We start from the raw sequence: 16,528 nt of genomic DNA, 5'->3' as shown, positions 1-16,528 counted from the left end.
AAGCATTAGCTGAGGAAGAGGCAAGTCGCCTCGAAACGCGTCTATAGAACTACGCCCCCTCCACATCCAGTACTGGTACGGACCTAGAGTACAGAAAAATTCCGTGGATATAAAAGAAATTTCTTGAAGTGGCCATCGTTGATACAGACTCCTACTGTGGTATAGGACCTGTGCACCTGTAATACAGACTTTTGCTGTGGTGTAAGACCTGTGTACCACATGACTTTACTATTACACCAGCTGATCTGATCACCTCATCTATCCATCAGGATCACCTGACTTGGACACGTTCCCCCAAGCAACGGAGCCGAGCACTCCAAACACATGTATTCAGCGTCTCGGTGATAACAACCTACTCTCCACTCTTTGGAAGGTGCCCGTGCAGACAAGTGAGTAAGTGATTCTGCTGACACACCAACGGACACTACAAACACTACGGAGTGGTAAGAGTCTCACTGAGACAATCTAATAAGCTTGGCAACTATATTGGGTGGTCTATGAGAAGAGTGGTGCTTACCTTTGTGTTACAGCTGGATACCTTTTCTGAACACCCTTTGAATTGTCACACAGTGACTTTTATTTTATTTAGTGACGTTTTATTGAGTGATTTTTATTGTTTATTGTTTCATTTTTATTATGTGATATCCTGTATTATTGAATTTTAAATCGTGCATAGAGCATTATAGCCGGAATAAATAGTCAAATACAGTATTCTACATTATTTTCCAGAAGGTGGTGTGCCTGCTCTTTTCCTTGCTACATTTTCTTGTCTTTATTTTTCCTTTATTTATTTATTTTTTTATTTGCAGTCTTATGCCTCGTTTACAAGTCAGTGTTTTGGTCAGTGATTTCCATCAGTGATTGTGAGCCAAAACCAGGATTCGAGCCTCCACAGACATAAGGTATAAGGGAAAGATCTGCACCTGTTCTGTGATTACAGCTGCACCTGGTTCTTGCTCAAAATCCTTGATGGAAATCACTGACCAAACACTGACGTGTGAATGAGGCATTACACAATAAAATAATTTAGTTTTTTGTGTTGGCATTTTCCAGGAGGCATATTTAAAAAAATGTTCTGCCAATAGTCTTGTGTAGGGTCTCGTTTTTGTGGGTTGAGGTGATGTTTTCATTGGTACCATTTTGGGATACATAGTACTTTTTGATTGCTCGCTGCTAAACATTTTGTAAGGCAAAGTGGCCAAAACATGGCTATTTTGGCACTGTTTTTAATTTTTTTACATAGTTCATCTGATGGGCTAGATCATGTGATATTATTTATACAATCGGTTGTTATAGACATGGTGATACCTAATATGTCAATTTTTTTCATTGTATATGGCTTTTTTTTGTTATATGAAACTTTTTTTTTTTTTTGGCCCAGTAAGGGACTTCAACTTTTGGGGATCTGATCCCCTCTACAATGCATTACAATACATCATGTATTGTAATGCCTTGCCTGACAACTTTTTTTACTGACAATGTGCCTATGAGATCCAACCTGGTCACAGGGCTTCCATAGCAGGCAAACTATGTCTGTTTTTGGCTTTGGGCTGCTATAGCAGACCACAGCGTGGGGACCCAAGAGAGCCCCACCATCCGCGATCACCATAGTTGTTGCGATCGGATTTGACCACCGCATCTAATGGGTTAATGCGCCGGCATCTATGTATTCATTAATGCCGGCAGATGCAGCAGGAGCTTGGCTGTCAGTAACAGCCGGGCCCCTGCTGCTGACTGAGTGGGCACAGTTTCTTCATCTGACCGATCAGAGCACAGTAATGTACGACGGCTGTTGGGAAGTCACCTCCCCTGCACTGTACATGTACAGTGGATGTCGGGAAAGGGTTAGTGGTACATATTCTTGTTTCTAATAGCACGACCACATGTGACTGGTCTGCTGATGGTTTTCCACAGCAGAAAATCTGCATCAGATCTATTTGAATTCCTCTGCCATAAAAAAACAAATGAGTTGTATTTTTTGCAGTGGTCTTCTGCTGCTTTCAAAGTTTGCATTAACATGGCCGTTGCACCTTCGTTGCTGTATTGCGGCCCGCATACGGCGGGTCTGCAATACACGGAGCACCGGTTGTGTGCATTCCACATCACGGATGAGGACCCATTCACTTGAATGGGTCCGCAAATCCGGAGATGCGGTGCGGAACGGAATGGAACCACGAAACAGAACCCTATGGGAGCACTACGGAGTGCTTCCGTGGGTTCCGTTCCGTGCCTCCACACCGAACAAGCAGTCTTTCAAACGAACATGCGGTACCACAGAATGGGTAATCTGTTCCTCAGCTCTCATCAGCACTCCTGGCAGACATCCTCAGCAGTACTCCTCTTTCTGGACGAGACCCGGGTCCTGGACACGATCAGCTTCACTTAGCTGCAGTCCTGGTCGCAAAAGGGTGATTCCATGCTAGGATATTAATGGATTTCTTCTCTCACACACTTTTCCAGTCTGCAACTAAGATAGACGCCAGCTTTCTTTCTCTAGACACACAGCTACACCTCCTATGAATATTTAAATCTGAGCAGTCTGTTTAGCTGTGTGGGGAAACACTCACACATATACTAACTTTTGCATTAGCATTTTTTTTGCCAGCTCCAGATGTTTGCTGAAAATCTATGGGAAATATGAAATGCATAACACATGTATTTTTTTGTTAGCGGCTTTGTTTCAATTTAGTGGCTTTTTGACTATGATGTTTTTAATTTTACATTTTTTTAAACACAGAATGTTAAGCAATGGTTTTTCACACATTTTTCACCCTCTTCTCTATAGGGAAAAAGCATCTGAATAAATTCCATTCAGACATGTCTAAAGAGGAAAATGTCACTAAGGCCTCATGCACACGACCGTGCCGTTTTTTTGCGGTCCACAAACCGCGGATCCGCAAAAAATGGAAGCCGCCCGTGTTGCCTTCCGCAATTTGCGGAACAGAACGGGCGCCAGCAATATAAATGCCTATTCTTGTCCGCAAAGAGCGGACAAGAATAGGACATGTTATATATTTTTAGCGGAATTGAGCCACGGATGCGGACAGCACAGTGCTGTCCACATCTTTTCCGGAGCCATTGAAGTGAATGGGTCCGCATCTGAGCCACCAAAATGGCGGCTCGGATGCGGACCCAAACAACGGTCGTGTGCATGAGGCCTAAACAACATGATTAAAAAAATGCATGTGACATGCAAAGAAACACATACAGTTTGCCACAAAGAAACCCCCCACAAAAACAAATTTGTGTGTGAAGGGAGCCTAAAACTCCTGACAAATGAAGGGAATAACATTGATTATCTTGTGATAATGGCACCTATCAAGGGGTGGGATATATCAGGCAGGAAATGATCAGTTCTTGAAGTTCATGTGTTGGAATTAGGAAAACTTCGCATGTGTCTGAGGGACTTTGTCGATAGCCAAATTGTGATGGCTAGATGACTGGCATCTACAAAACGACAAGCCTAATGAAGTGTTCCCAATATGCACTGGCTCATACCTACTAAAAAGTGGTCTAAGAAAGGCTAACTGGTGAACCAGCAAAAGGATCATGTGCACCCAAGAGTCATTGATGTGTGTGGAAAGCAAAGACTAGCCAGCCTATCCCACAGAAGAGCTACTAGAACACAAATTGCTATAAAAGTTAATTCTGGATATGAATTTAACAACCTCTGCGCTGCATAATTCTTGTTTCAAAAAGTCACAAAATAGGCCTTTGCAACTTTTTGGACTTAATTGTGGAAATACTTTGTGACATTTGCATTTTAACACCTCTCACTCCAGTATTAAGAGTGGGGGCAATGTGGCCCTGCTTAGTAATGTTAAAGGGGTTGTGTCATCTCATACATCGGGGTTATATCACTAGGATATGCCCCTAGTGTCTGATAGGTGCGGGTCCCACCTAGAATGGAGACTGCAAAGTGAAGGAGTGTGCACGGTACATTTGCGTCTGCCCTTCATTCATTTCTGTGGGACTGCCGAAAATAACAACGCACTTGGCTATTTTCCAAACTCCCACTGAAATTAATTTGAAGCGCACCACGCAAGCGTAGCCACCACCCGATTCACTTTTATGGGACTGACAGAAATTGCTAGTGCTAAACTATTCTTGGCAATCCCATAGAATTTAATAGAGGCAGCAGCGCATGCACAATGCGCCCTCCTTCACTTTGCAGGCTCCATTCTAAAGATATGTGCAGGTCCCAGAGGTTGGACCCCCACCTATCAGACACTAAGGGGCATATGCTAGCGATAGGTTCCCAATGTATGAGATCACAAAACCCCTTTAAAGACTATGTACATCTTCTGAGGCAATTTTTATTATGATTGCATTTTACTCATTTGGGGCTAAAAATCATTTCCAGTTGGTTTTTATTAAAAGGGTTAACTGTTTTTCTAACTATGTGACTGGTACTTTCACTTCCACTTTGTGCCAGTCATATAATAACCCTTATCTCTAAATTACTAAGAGGGCATAAACACTTATTTAAGCCACATTCTTATCAGTAAGATAAGGATTGAGCTTTGATGAGTGTTTATAAGGTCTGAGAGCAGAGATAAGTCATCTACCTGCTTGATGGAAAAGAGAAAAAATACTTTGTGACATTTGCATTTTAACACCTCTCACTCCAGTATTAAGAGTGGGGGCAATGTGGCCCTGCTTAGTAATGTTAAAGGGGTTGTGTCATCTCATACATCGGGGTTATATCACTAGGATATGCCCCTAGTGTCTGATAGGTGCGGGTCCCACCTAGAATGGAGACTGCAAAGTGAAGGAGTGTGCACGGTACATTTGCGTCTGCCCTTCATTCATTTCTGTGGGACTGCCGAAAATAACAACGCACTTGGCTATTTTCCAAACTCCCACTGAAATTAATTTGAAGCGCACCACGCAAGCGTAGCCACCACCCGATTCACTTTTATGGGACTGACAGAAATTGCTAGTGCTAAACTATTCTTGGCAATCCCATAGAATTTAATAGAGGCAGCAGCGCATGCACAATGCGCCCTCCTTCACTTTGCAGGCTCCATTCTAAAGATATGTGCAGGTCCCAGAGGTTGGACCCCCACCTATCAGACACTAAGGGGCATATGCTAGCGATAGGTTCCCAATGTATGAGATCACAAAACCCCTTTAAAGACTATGTACATCTTCTGAGGCAATTTTTATTATGATTGCATTTTACTCATTTGGGGCTAAAAATCATTTCCAGTTGGTTTTTATTAAAAGGGTTAACTGTTTTTCTAACTATGTGACTGGTACTTTCACTTCCACTTTGTGCCAGTCATATAATAACCCTTATCTCTAAATTACTAAGAGGGCATAAACACTTATTTAAGCCACATTCTTATCAGTAAGATAAGGATTGAGCTTTGATGAGTGTTTATAAGGTCTGAGAGCAGAGATAAGTCATCTACCTGCTTGATGGAAAAGAGAAAAAATACAGATCCTGTTAAAACAGCATCTCTGCTCTGTACAGAGAAAAGGACTCCATATTTTTAATAACTACCAATTGAAAAACCGATTTTTATCTCATTTACAAAAAAAAAATCTCCCAAAGGTGTACAAAGCCTATAATTAACTAAAAAGTCAGAAAAAATTGCAAATTTACCCACAGTTTTCGTGTGGCATAGAAAAACTGGAGTAACATATCTAGACAAAGGTACCTTAAATTTATTTGCCATAAATTACCCCCACTGTGTAGTGCAACTTGCTGCTGTCTTAGTGTCCTGAGGACCACATGCAGAATGTGACTACAATGGAGTATGACAACTGGCTTTTTTTGATTTGCATACTTGGGGAAGAGATACCACCACTATACACTTTTGGGTAGAAGGCAAGCTAAAGGAGGTAATGCTCTGGGCAAGGTTTGGATGGGAAACCTTTGGTCCTGACATTAATGTAGATGTAAATGCTAGTGTCTTGGTGCCACATTTCACAGGACACCTTCAGGAGTCTTGAACAGTCCATGCCTGAATGGAGGCACAAGAGGGCCTAATAAAATATTATTATAATAATTATCATTAGTTCATCTAATTTCCTAAAATACTAAAGATGAAAAGTCAGATAAACTATATGGCATGTACTGCAAAGCATTCTGAAGTTTTTGATGATCAAAGCAACCCTCCAGTTCAAGAAAAAACATTCACATTAACCGGGAAACAAAACATAAACTTACATTGAGACCTCCTTTCCATCTTTTAGCTGGAGATCTGCTGATCTGATGCACACTCAGCATCGGTAGCCCAAGACACTTGCCACTTTTACAGCTCTGCTCTTGGATTGGCCAGCACTGTTCACATGAGCAGTCCTGGCCAATCCAAGGGCAGGAGGAAGTGTCTTGGGCTACCAAATACAAAGTATGCATAAGCCTGTGTGGGAAGCAGTGTAGCCATCTTAGATGGCAGAAGAGGAGCCCAAAAATTGTGGACCTGCAGCTAAAAAGATGAAAAGTAAGTGTTTGTTCCCCAGTTAATGTGAATTTTTTTCTTGAACCGGAGTATCATATTAAATCAAGTGAGTGCAGAACAGCAAAGAATACTCAGGTAGCAAAAGAGTTAAACCACTAGAATTAATTTTGCTCTCTAAAAGTTTGACTCGATTCTCGTCTGATTAATGATTCACAAATGTCTTTTATTGTATTGATTTCTGAGTTCCTTCTGGTTCAAAAAATCAAAGTAAGAGGGCAGGAAAAAAAATATAATTTTTTTCAGAAAACAGTTCAGAGGTTATGCCAGTTTAATATAAATGGACATTACACTGGCTTTTGCGTCTATTTAGCTATTGCCACAGTTAACAAGCAGAAAACCCCAATAGTAAGGACAAAGATAATACCTCCTCAACAAAATTTTGCTGCCTTAGCTATCAGGAAATATTTTAACAAATTTGTGCAAATTATACATTTTTAGACTTCAGAAAGTTGCAATGGCCCACCAGGCACTAGAGGATTTAATATTTAAACATAAGGGCATATACTTCTTGAAAGACGTGACAACTCCCGAAGTTGTAGATTCTATTGAACATATGGAGGTTCGGGACAGTGACGTGTTTCTTGTCACCTACCCAAAATCCGGTAAGTTCGACTGTTAAAACATTTATTGAATGTTGACTATAAAATATCCAGAGATGCAGTATTTAGTCGCTTTATATGGTATTTTATGTAGGTGTCATCTTTGAAGCATTTACATAAGCCTTTAATTTTTATTTTGACAAAAATGCAGGGGAAAAAAATTCTGCAGTTTTTATTTATTCATTTCTGTAAGGAGTACATTGATCCTCATAAACAATGTTAAAAATTTAAAGGGAACCTGTCACCTAGCACATCCGCAATATCCAGTCCCCATAGCTCTCTGTGCTTTTATTGTGTTAAAAAAAAACATTTGATACATATGCAAATTACCATAAAAGAGTCATATCTTACTTGTGTGACCAGAGAAAAGTCATGATTTCAAGCTCTGACTCATCTCAGGTTAATTTGCATATGTATCAAATCGTTTTTTTTTTACACAATAAAAGCACACAGACCTATGGGGACTGGGGGAGCAGCTGATGGCACTGGGGGGGAAGCTGATGGCACTGGGGAAGAATCTGATGGCACTGCGGAGAATCTGATGGCACTGGGGGGAGCAGCTGATGGCACTGGTGGGAGCAGCTGATGGCACTGGAGGGGCAGCTGATGGCACTGGGGGGAACCTGATGGCACTTGGGGGTAGCTGATAGCACTGGGGGGGGGGAGCCTGAAGGCACTGGGGGTCAGTGGATGACACTGGGGGGGAGCCTGATGGCACTGGGGGGAGCCTGATGGCATTGGGGGAGCCTGATGACACTGGGGGCAGCTGATGGCACTGGGGGGGGGCCTGATGTCACTGTTGGGGCAGCTGATGGAACTGGGTGGCTGCTTCATGGCACTGGAGGGGACCCTGATGGCACTGGGGGGCAGCTGATGGCACTAAGGGGGGAGCTTAATGGCATGGGGGAAGCTGATGGCACCGGGGGGGGGGGGGGGGGGGGGAACTGATGGCATGTGAGGGAAGCTGATGGCACTGGGGGGGAAAGCTGATGGCACAGGGGGCTGATGAGTTTTTATAAAGGAAAACTTATTTTATTCGTTTTTTGTTATTAGAGTACTCGATTAATCGTTGGATCAATTAGTAGAATACTCGATTACAAAAATAGTCGATAGCTGCAGTCCTAGTCTGCTGATACCCAACCCACTTATGATATGTTGTAGCTTCAGTAAATATTCGATATCAAAGTCAGTAAAGGGAAATGTGTATGCAACTAGCACCTGCGTGGTTAGTAAATACAGTACATGTGGAGTTGTATAGAGGAACACAAAGTCCATGCAGTTCTGAACCACAATATTGTAGGCATCGTAGGTGATGTGTTTGGCACTGTCTTTTATAAATAGGCTCAGTAATATGGAAAATCTCAAATAAAACTTAAGCAACATAGAGCATGCTGCTGATTTTTTTTTTTTACCATATTAATTCTTGATAATAACTATTTTGCAGGCACAATTTGGGCACAGCAAATTTTGAGCCTAATATTTAATGAAGGCCATCGTAATGAAACCGAAAATATTGATAATATAGAAAGAGTGCCATGGATTGAATACAACATTTACAACGCTGACTTTAGCATCCGACCATCTCCTCGTCTTTTCTCATCTCATCTGCCTTATTATCTACTGCCAAGAGATCTGAGGTCCAGGATTGGAAAAGTAAATCTCATAAGTATTGTTTTACAATCATAGTTACATAGTTACAATCATATTCCTTTTTTACTATAATTGATAACTAATAGATAATTTTATAATGCATGCTGGACTTTTTACTTTTTGGTGCGTAATGTAGCCTTGACCCGAGACAGAAATATATCGGTATAACTCAGAAGCAAACACAGGCAGCTTAGGGTCTCGGTTCAAGAATGGTATACAGACCCCTTGGTCTTGAATAGTCAACATTCCACCAGTAATTGTGAGGGGCCAAACTGACCAAATAACTCAAGTATGAACTCAGCCTTACAGGTTGATGTTAGCGCCAAGAAGAAGCGGACTCCTTTTACACCATCGTCAGCGGATTCCACATAGATGTCTACAGAACCTGTTCTATTAAACGCTTATACAAGTAGAGCCCCCTGATAGAGTGGAGAGGGTGTCAGTAGTAAGTTTGTGTTGACGTCACTGATTATTTAGCCTTTCATTGGTGAATTTTATTTTGTGAAACAGGCTTTTTTCGGGAAAATGTATGGGTGATTGTAGACCTCATTTCGCTATATGGACCGAATTATGTAGTAGTGAAATTTTTTGTGTGAATTAGGCTTTTTGTGAAAATTGATTGGTGATTGTAGACCTACTTTTGCTGTATGGACCGAATTACATCGTCGTGGGTCCTGCAGTAAACATAATGAAGATGCTGATGACAACACCGGCAGACTTTGCCTTTACCATCTATTCACAATTAAATCGAGCAACTTCAGTAAGTTGAAAATATTCATGTGTTTTTATCTGCTCCGTCTGCATTCAATCTCCACAGCACACAAGACATGACAGGAGAACCTCTGATTTGGAGTCCAAGTCCAGTTTCTTAAGATCAGGAGTTCCATCAGAATTGTGCGTAGCATTCTTGCTCCCTGTGCAAAGCCATAACAAAAGGACTCCGTGGGCATACACATCAGAGGAAGCTGAAGCTGGTTGCCCCAATTTTAATTCAGGAGCATCACGCTGTTCTGCACCTGGTTTGCCTGGGAGAACAGAGTCACACTAAAGGCTACACTACACTAAAGGCTTTTCAGCACATAACATCGGTTCATACAGAACAAAGTCTACAATCACCCATCAATTTTCCCCAAAAAAGCCTGTTTCACATAAAAAAAATTCTGCTTAAACTAATAACACACAAAGAATTAAATGTTACCATGTTTTTATTGAACACACCATGTAAACATTCACAGTGCAGGTGGACAAACTATCTGAAACCCTAGACTAATGACATCTCCAAGAGCTAATTGGAGTGAGGTGTCAGCCAACTGGAGTCCAATCAATGAGATGAGATTGGAGGCGTTGGTTACAGCTGACCTGCCCTATAAAAACACACACCAGTTCTGGGTTTGCTTTACACAAGAAGCATTGCCTGATGTGAATGATGCCTCGCACAAAAGAGCTCTCAGAAGACCTACGATTAAGAATTGTTGACTTGCATAAAGCTGGAAAGGGTTATAAAAGTATCTCCAAAAGCCTTGCTGTTCATCAGTCCACGGTAAGACAAATTGTCTATAAATGGAGGAAGTTCAGCACTGCCGCTACTCTCCCTAGGAGTGTCCGTCCTGTAAAGATGACTGCAAGAGCACAGCGCAGAGTGCTCAATGAGGCGAAGAAGAATCCTAGAGTGTCAGCTAAAGACTTACAAAAGTCTCTGGCATATGCTAACATCCCAGTTTGCAAATCAACGATATGTAAAACACTAAACAAGAATGGATTTTATGGGAGGATACCACAGAGAAAGCCACTGCTGTCCAAAAAAAACATTTCTGCACGTTTACAGTTTGCACATGAGCACCTGGATGTTCCACAGCAGTACTGGCAAAATATTCTGTGGACAGATGAAACCAAAGTTGAGTTATTTGGAAGAAACACATAACACTATGTGTGGAGAAAAAGATGCACAGCACACCAACATGAAAACCTCATCCCAACTGTGAAGTATGGTGGTGGGGGCATCATGGTTAGGGGATGCTTTGCTGCATCAGGGCCTGGACGGATTGCTATCATCGAAGGAAAAATGAATTCCCAAGTTTATCAAGACATTTTGCAGGAGAACTTAAGGCCATCTGTCCACCAGCTGAAGCTCAACAGAAGATGGGTGTTGCAACAGGACAACGACCCAAAGCATAGAAGTAAATCAACAATAGAATGGCTTAAACAGAAGAAAATACGCCTTCTGGAGTGGCCCAGTCAGAGTCCTGACCTCAACCCGATTGAGATGCTGTGGCATGGCCTCAAGAAAGCGATTCACACCAGACATCCCATGAATATTGCTGAACTGAAACAGTTCTTTAACCACCTCAGCCCCCAGGGCTTAAACACCCTGAAAGACCAGGCCACTTTTTACACTTCTGACCTACACTACTTTCACCGTTTATTGCTCGGTCATGCAACTTACCACCCAAATGAATTTTACCTCCTTTTCTTCTCACTAATAGAGCTTTCATTTGGTGGTATTTCTTTGCTGCTGACATTTTTACTTTTTTTTGTTATTAATCGAAATTTAACGATTTTTTTGCAAAAAAATGACAATTTTCACTTTCAGTTGTAAAATTTTGCAAAAAAAACGACATCCATATATAAATTTTGCTCTAAATTTATTGTTATACATGTCTTTGTTAAAAAAAAAATGTTTGGGTAAAAAAAAAATGGTTTGGGTAAAAGTTATAGCGTTTACAAACTATGGTACAAAAATGTGAATTTCCGCTTTTTGAAGCAGCTCTGACTTTCTGAGCACCTGTCATGTTTCCTGAGGTTCTACAATGCCCAGACAGGACAAACACCCCACAAATGACCCCATTTCGGAAAGTAGACACCCTAAGGTATTCGCTGATGGGCATAGTGAGTTCATAGAACTTTTTATTTTTTGTCACAAGTTAGCGGAAAATGATGATTTTTTTTTTTCTTACAAAGTCTCATATTCCACTAACTTGTGACAAAAAATAAAAAGTTCTATGAACTCACTATGCCCATCAGTGAATACCTTGGGGTGTCTTCTTTCCAAAATGGGGTCACTTGTGGGGTAGTTATACTGCCCTGGCATTCTAGGGGCCCAAATGTGTGGTAAGGAGTTTGAAATCAAATTCTGTAAAAAATGGCCAGTGAAATCCGAAAGGTGCTCTTTGGAATGTGGGCCCCTTTGCCCACCTAGGCTGCAAAAAAGTGTCACACATGTGGTATCTCTGTATTCAGGAGAAGTTGGGGAATGTGTTTTGGGTGTCATTTTACATATACCCATGCTGGGTGAGATAAATATCTTGGTCAAATGCCAACTTTGTATAAAAAAATGGGAAAAGTTGTCTTTTGCCAAGATATTTCTCTCACCCAGCATGGGTATATGTAAAATGACACCCCAAAACACATTCCCCAACTTCTCCTGAATACGGGGATACCAGATGTGTGACACTTTTTTGCAGCCTAGGTGGGCAAAGGGGCCCACATTCCAAAGAGCACCTTTCGGATTTCACCGGTCATTTTTTACAGAATTTGATTTCAAACTCCTCACCACACATTTGGGCCCCTAGAATGCCAGGGCAGTATAACTACCCCACAAGTGACCCCATTTTGGAAAGAAGACACCCCAAGGTATTCGCTGATGGGCATAGTGAGTTCATGGAAGTTTTTATTTTTTCTCACAAGTTAGTGGAATATGAGACTTTGTAAGGAAAAAAAAAATAAAATATCATAATTTTCCACTAACTTGTGACAAAAAATAAAAAATTCTAGGAACTCGCCATGCCCCTCACGGAATACCTTGGGGTGTCTTCTTTCCAAAATGGGGTCACTTGTGGGGTAGTTATACTGCCCTGGCATTCTAGGGGCCCAAATGTGTGGTAAGGAGTTTGAAATCAAATTCTGTAAAAAATGGCCAGTGAAATCCGAAAGGTGCTCTTTGGAATGTGGGCCCCTTTGCCCACCTAGGCTGCAAAAAAGTGTCACACATGTGGTATCTCCGTATTCAGGAGAAGTTGGGGAATGTGTTTTGGGGTGTCATTTTACATATACCCATGCTGGGTGAGATAAATATCTTGGTCAAATGCCAACTTTGTATAAAAAAATGGGAAAAGTTGTCTTTTGCCAAGATATTTCTCTCACCCAGCATGAGTATATGTAAAAAGACACCCCAAAACACATTCCCCAACTTCTCCTGAATACGGAGATACCACATGTGTGACACTTTTTTGCAGCCTAGGTGGGCAAAGGGGCCCACATTCCAAAGAGCACCTTTCGGATTTCACCGGTCATTTTTTACAGAATTTGATTTCAAACTCCTTACCACACATTTGGGCCCCTAGAATGCCAGGGCAGTATAACTACCCCACAAGTGACCCCATTTTGGAAAGAAGACACCCCAAGGTATTCGCTGATGGGCATAGTGAGTTCATGGAAGTTTTTATTTTTTGTCACAAGTTAGTGGAATATGAGACTTTGTAAGAAAAAAATAAATAAAATAAATCATCATTTTCCACTAACTTGTGACAAAAAATAAAAAATTCTAGGAACTCGCCATGCCCCTCACGGAATACCTTTGGGTGTCTTCTTTCCAAAATGGGGTCACTTGTGGGGTAGTTATACTGCCCTGGCATTTTCCAGGGGCCCTAATGTGTGGTAAGTAGGTAAATGACCAGTGAAATCCGAAAGGTGCTCTTTGGAATGTGGGCCCCTTTGCCCACCTAGGCTGTAAAAAAGTGCCACACATGTGGTATCGCCGTACTCAGGAGAAGTTGGGGAATGTGTTTTGGGGTGTCATTTTACATATACCCATGCTGGGTGAGATAAATATTTTGGTCAAATGCCAACTTTGTATAAAAAAATTGGAAAAGTTGTCTTTTGCCAAGATATTTCTCTCACCCAGCATGGGTATATGTAAAATGACACCCCAAAACACATTCCCCAACTTCTCCTGAATACGGAGATACCACATGTGTGACACTTTTTTGCAGCCTAGATGCGCAAAGGGGCCCACATTGCTTTTATGAGGGCATTTTTAGACATTTGGATCCCAGACTTCTTCTCACGCTTTAGGGCCCCTAAAATGCCAGGGCAGTATAAATACCCCACATGTGACCCCATTTTGGAAAGAAGACACCCCAAGGTATTCAATGAGGGGCATGGCGAGTTCATAGAAATTTTTTTTTTATTGGCACAAGTTAGCGGAAATTGATTTTATTTATTTTTTTCTCACAAAGTCTCCCTTTCCGCTAACTTGGGACAAAAATTTCAATCTTTCATGGACTCAATATGCCCCTCACGGAATACCTGGGGGTGTCTTCTTTCCGAAATGGGGTCACATGTGGGGTATTTATACTGCCCTGGCATTCTAGGGGCCCTAAAGCGTGAGAAGAAGTCTGGAATATAAATGTCTAAAAATTTTTACGCATTTGGATTCCGTGAGGGGTATGGTGAGTTCATGTGAGATTTAATTTTTGGACACAAGTTAGTGGAATATGAGACTTTGTAAGAAAAAAAAAAAAAATTCCGCTAACTTGGCCCAAAAAAATGTCTGAATGGAGCCTATCAGAGGGGTGATCAATGACAGGGGGGTGATCAATGACAGGGGGGTGATCAATGACAGGGGGGTGATCAGGGAGTCTATATGGGGTGATCACCCCCCTATAAGGCTCCATTCAGATGTCCGTATGTGTTTTGCGGATCCGATCCATGTATCCGTGGATCTGTAAAAATCATGCGGACATCTGAATGGAGCTTTACAGGGGGGTGATCAATGACAGGGGGGTGATCAGGGAGTCTATATGGGGTGATCACCCCCCTGTCATTGATCACCCCCCTATAAGGCTCCATTCAGATGTCCGTATGTGTTTTGCGGATCCGATCCATGTATCCGTGGATCCGTAAAAATCATGCGGACATCAGAATGGAGCTTTACAGGGGGGTGATCAATGACAGGGGGGTGATCAATGACAGGGGGGTGATCAGGGAGTCTATATGGGGTGATCACCACAGTCATTGATCACGCCCCTGTAAGGCTCCATTCAGACGTCCGTATGCGTTTTGCGGATCCGATCCATCTATTAGTGGATCCGTAAAAATCATGCGGACATCTGAATGGAGCTTTACAGGGGGGTAATCAATGACAGGGGGGTGATCAGGGAGTCTATATGGGGTGATCACCACAGTCATTGATCACGCCACTGTAAGGCTCCATTCAGACGTCCGTATGCGTTTTGCGGATCCGATCCATCTATCAGTGGATCCGTAAAAATCATGCGGACATCTGAATGGAGCTTTACAGGGGGGTGATCAATGACAGAGGGGTAATCAATGACAGGGGGGTGATCAGGGAGTCTATATGGGGTGATCACCACAGTCATTGATCACGCCCCTGTAAGGCTCCATTCAGACGTCCGTATGCGTTTTGCGGATCCGATCCATCTATCAGTGGATCCGTAAAAATCATGCGGACATCTGAATGGAGCTTTACAGGGGGGTAATCAATGACAGGGGGGTGATCAGGGAGTCTATATGGGGTGATCACCACAGTCATTGATCACGTCCCTGTAAGGCTCCATTCAGACGTCCGTATGCGTTTTGCGGATCCGATCCATCTATCAGTGGATCCGTAAAAATCATGCGGACATCTGAATGGAGCTTTACAGGGGGGTGATCAATGACAGGGGGGTAATCAATGACAGGGGGGTGATCAGGGAGTCTATATGGGGTGATCACCACAGTCATTGATCACGCCCCTGTAAGGCTCCATTCAGACGTCCGTATGCGTTTTGCGGATCCGATCCATCTATCAGTGGATCCGTAAAAATCATGCGGACATCTGAATGGAGCTTTACAGGGGGGTGATCAATGACAGGGGGGTAATCAATGACAGGGGGGTGATCAGGGAGTCTATATGGGGTGATCACCACAGTCATTGATCTCGCCCCTGTAAGGCTCCATTCAGACGTCCGTATGCGTTTTGCGGATCCGATCCATCTATCAGTGGATCCGTAAAAATCATGCAGACATCTGAATGGAGCTTTACAGGGGGGTAATCAATGACAGGGGGGTGATCAGGGAGTCTATATGGGGTGATCACCACAGTCATTGATCACGCCCCTGTAAGGCTTTATTCAGACGTCCGTATGCGTTTTGCGTATCCGATCAGTCTATAAGTGGATCCGTAAAAATCATGCGGACATCTGAATGGAGCTTTACAGGGGGGTGATCAATGACAGGGGGGTAATCAATGACAGGGGGGTGATCAGGGAGTCTATATGGGGTGATCACCACAGTCATTGATCACGCCCCTGTAAGGCTCCATTCAGACGTCCGTATGCGTTTTGCGGATCCGATCAGTCTATCAGTGGATCCGTAAAAATCATGCGGACATCTGAATGGAGCTTTACAGGGGGGTGATCAATGACAGGGGGGTAATCAATGACAGGGGGGTGATCAGGGAGTCTGTATGGGGTGATCAAGGGTGAATAAGGGGTTAATAAGTGACGGGGGGGGGGGTGTAGTGTAGTGGTGCTTGGTGCAACATATTACTGAGCTACCTGTGTCCTCTGGTGGTCGATCCAAACAAAGGGGACCACCAGAGGACCAGGTAGCAGGTATATTAGACGCTGTTATCAAAACAGCGTCTAATATACCTGTTAGGGGTTAAAAAAATCACATCTCCAGCCTGCCAGCGAACGATCGCCGCTGGCAGGCTGGAGATCCACTCGCTTACCTTCCGATCCTGTGAACGCGCGCGCCTGTGTGCGCGCGTTCACAGGAAATCTCGCGTCTCGCGAGAGGACGCACCGG

At 42.7% G+C, this 16,528-nt stretch overlaps 1 protein-coding gene across 2 annotated transcripts in view; it reads left to right on the top strand.

Moving 5' to 3' along the window:
• Positions 1-6,734: 6,734 nt before the first annotated feature.
• LOC120998283 (amine sulfotransferase-like) overlaps positions 6,735-16,528 on the top strand; it is a 151,963-nt gene continuing 142,169 nt past the window's right edge. Inside the window, exons 1-3 of one of the 2 annotated variants that reach the window (XM_040428907.1) lie at positions 6,735-6,829; positions 6,911-7,072; positions 8,514-8,722. In XM_040428907.1, coding sequence (XP_040284841.1) covers positions 6,925-7,072; positions 8,514-8,722 — 357 coding nt within the window. In that variant the 5' untranslated portion in view covers positions 6,735-6,829; positions 6,911-6,924. Of the gene's footprint in view, positions 6,830-6,908; positions 7,073-8,513; positions 8,723-16,528 lie in introns of both variants that reach the window. The other variant, XM_040428908.1, reaches the window with a different exon arrangement.

Source organism: Bufo bufo, chromosome 4 (genome assembly GCF_905171765.1).
Source record: "Bufo bufo chromosome 4, aBufBuf1.1, whole genome shotgun sequence".
In the NCBI taxonomy this organism is placed as follows: Eukaryota; Metazoa; Chordata; class Amphibia; order Anura; family Bufonidae; genus Bufo; species Bufo bufo.
This window is presented reverse-complemented; position numbering and strand designations above follow the sequence as displayed.